This window comes from Malania oleifera, chromosome 9 (assembly GCF_029873635.1).
Source record: "Malania oleifera isolate guangnan ecotype guangnan chromosome 9, ASM2987363v1, whole genome shotgun sequence".
In the NCBI taxonomy this organism is placed as follows: Eukaryota; Viridiplantae; Streptophyta; class Magnoliopsida; order Santalales; family Ximeniaceae; genus Malania; species Malania oleifera.
The window spans coordinates 28,032,805-28,035,581 of record NC_080425.1 but is presented as its reverse complement, the minus strand read 5'-3'; the positions used below and the strand labels follow the sequence as shown (position 1 = coordinate 28,035,581).

Here is a 2,777-nt window from a genome sequence, read left to right as displayed (position 1 = left end):
CAATTGAATTTCTTACTTTGCTTCTTGTAATATTAAGGGATGAATAATACCCTCTCAATAGGAGGGATGCTTAGTTGTGGGGTTTCAAATTCTTTGAGGTTTATTCATGTGTATTAGAGAAATATACACATTCCATTTAGAGAAATATACACTTTTCATTTTTTTCAATTCTCTCATGTATATATATATACCTTTGTAATCCTTGTAATAAACAAGTATCAACAGAGAACATTGTCTTTCTCCAAATTTAACATGGTATTAGAGCTCTGGGTTTTCTTAACCTAATTTTTTTTCTTTCACCTTCTTTGCTACCGCCGCCATCGTCTACTTAAGCCCTCCATCTCCAGCCATTTCATTCCCCGCAAACCCATCACTGCTACCATCTTAAAAATGCCATAGCAGCAGCAGTAATAGCCACACCAGTCTCCACGCACACTGTATTCTCCCTCATAGCCTCATGACCATCACTCATCCACAACAAGACGAATCTCTCTCTCTCTCTCTCTCTCTCTCTCTCTCTCTCTCTCTCTCTCTCTCTCTCTCTCTCTCTCTCTCTCGTCTTTCTATCTAAACCGCAGCACTCTCCGACAATTGTCGAATGTAGACAATGACAACGCAAACAGAGACTTGCCTTCCGTCTCTCTACAGCAAATAGCAACGGACAACATACTTCTCTAGCAATCCAACTCTCTTTGCCGTTGACCCAACCTTGCTTCCTGATGGCCGTCACCACCCCAACGAAGTCTTCTCTGGTGAAAAGCAGTAGCAGCTCTTGACGATGTCTCAGTCTCTCGGCTCTTCATCATCGGCGTCTCTCCCCCCCTCTCTAGCAGCTCTCGAGTTCTCAACTCTCAGTTTTTCTCTCCAGCTCATTTGTCTCTGCTCATCCTTGGCTAATTAACCTCTCTGGCAGTCTCTCATCAACTCTCAACCTTCACTCATCATCTTCGCTGCCGGTGAGAGTAGCAGCAACGTTTACACCGTTGGCTTGTCTCTCTCAGTCTCTCATTTGTTCTCAGTTCTCGGCATCATTGTGTCTCCCTATTTTCTGGCAATCTTGTAAACTTTTCGAGTGCCCTTGATTTTGTATTGATGAATAATCTTGTGTACTTCTTGTGTCGAATCAATCTATAACAATCCATTGACCAACATTCGAGAAAGCCTTTATCAAAGTACAAACAGTTATATGATCAGAGATTACGGGCTTAAATTGCGTAATTAAGTGTTTTAATTCATACAATACGATTTATATTTTTAATTAAATATCTAATTACTCTTAATATTTTAACATTGTGTTCTATTTTTAATATTTGTGTTTTATTGAGTAATTTATAAATTTTTGGTATTTTTTATTGGTATTTCTTATCGCAGGACAACTATTGGAAGCTAAAACCGACATTACTCTGTAATCTGAGCGTAACTTTCTTGTCCAAGCTCCGATCGAGACGATTCAAAATTCTGAGGAAAAGAATGGTTATATTGAATTGACAGAATTGTTGGGTCTTCATACAAGTGCTCCAAGTTGCACTCAGCAGCCCTCACCAGCACGTAGTGTTGAGCATAGGCAGCCACCGTGTCGTTCCAAACCATGGGCACAACGCCCACCTCCCCGTGGGCTGCATTGTGGGCGTTTAAGTAGTCTTGCAGTGAGTTTTGGGCAAGTGAGATGGGAGATGACATGCTGGCGAAGGCTACCATGAAGAAGAAATGAGCAGCAATGGTTGATACAATCTTATTTAACTCCATCTTCAATTATGTTCTTGAAATGGAAATTGAACTGGTGTTGTTGTTGAAAAAATTAGTGCTTGGTTACTAAATTTTATAGTGGTTGGAATACTTGAGATGTTGACACCTAACTTTATTTTTATGTGTACGTTATGGGTATCCTGAATATGCAAGTATAAAGTCATTTCCAAAATTTAACAGTCAAACATTTGTACTACTTAAATGGAACATATATGGTGGGCTGTAGGACAAAAGAGACAACTATTTTACTAATTATTGGAACATGCCGGACAATTAAAAAGAAAAATAAAAAAGAAAAAGAAAATGATCGACCATTGAACCCATTCTACCGTAGTTGTTAATGATTATATTGAATTGACAGAATTGTCAAACTTAATTATATCCAAAGTGAGAAGACTTCAATTCTTGCCATAATTTCAAAATATTTCCATGTTTTGCGCATGATTGTTGTTTCTTTAAGAGTACATGACACCAATTGGACAAAAAATGTATTGTTATTCATGCCTTTAATGACACTATTTCTAGCCAATTTGTAGCACCAAAAAAAGTTTTCATTGTACGAAAAGAAATTGTAGTTGTTTGTGTGCTCCATCACATAGGCATAGAACAGTTACTCTAATCACCTTGTGTAATATATTAATGGCTAAAGTTTTGGGGCTTTTATATTAAAAGTTTTATATTCCAATTCTATGAAGGATGGAAATGAAGAAGAGGTGAAAAATGACTACCTTTTACTATGAAGTTTAGTCTTATTCAACGATACTAATGGAACCATAAAAATGTACACATAAAATGCTATTCAAGGAACACATATTAATAGTTAAAAGACAATTTATCAATTCACGCTCCAAACGTAACTCTCAATTCTTCAGAAAAACTTTTTATGTAAGAAAAAGATAGAACAATACACTTGCACCTCCTATAGCTATATCATCAATTACAAATGAGTGCTAAAATATTTAAAAGAAACATTTATATCTTTTAAACTATTAAAAGGATAGTGAAATTAATATCTGTTAACTAAAATGATA

At 36.4% G+C, this 2,777-nt stretch overlaps 1 protein-coding gene across 1 annotated transcript; it reads right to left on the bottom strand.

The window, feature by feature from the left end:
* Window positions 1-1,398: 1,398 nt before the first annotated feature.
* On the bottom strand, window positions 1,399-1,746 carry LOC131163406 (basic form of pathogenesis-related protein 1-like). Its single transcript, XM_058119998.1, has one exon. The coding sequence runs from the start codon at window positions 1,744-1,746 to the stop codon at window positions 1,399-1,401; it is 348 nt and encodes a 115-aa protein (XP_057975981.1).
* Between the last annotated feature and the right edge of the window lie 1,031 nt (window positions 1,747-2,777).

Bases quoted from the DNA above. Each gene is read 5' to 3' on its own strand.
- LOC131163406 (XM_058119998.1), bottom strand. From the start codon at position 1,746: ATGGAGTTAAATAAGATTGTATCAACCATTGCTGCTCATTTCTTCTTC.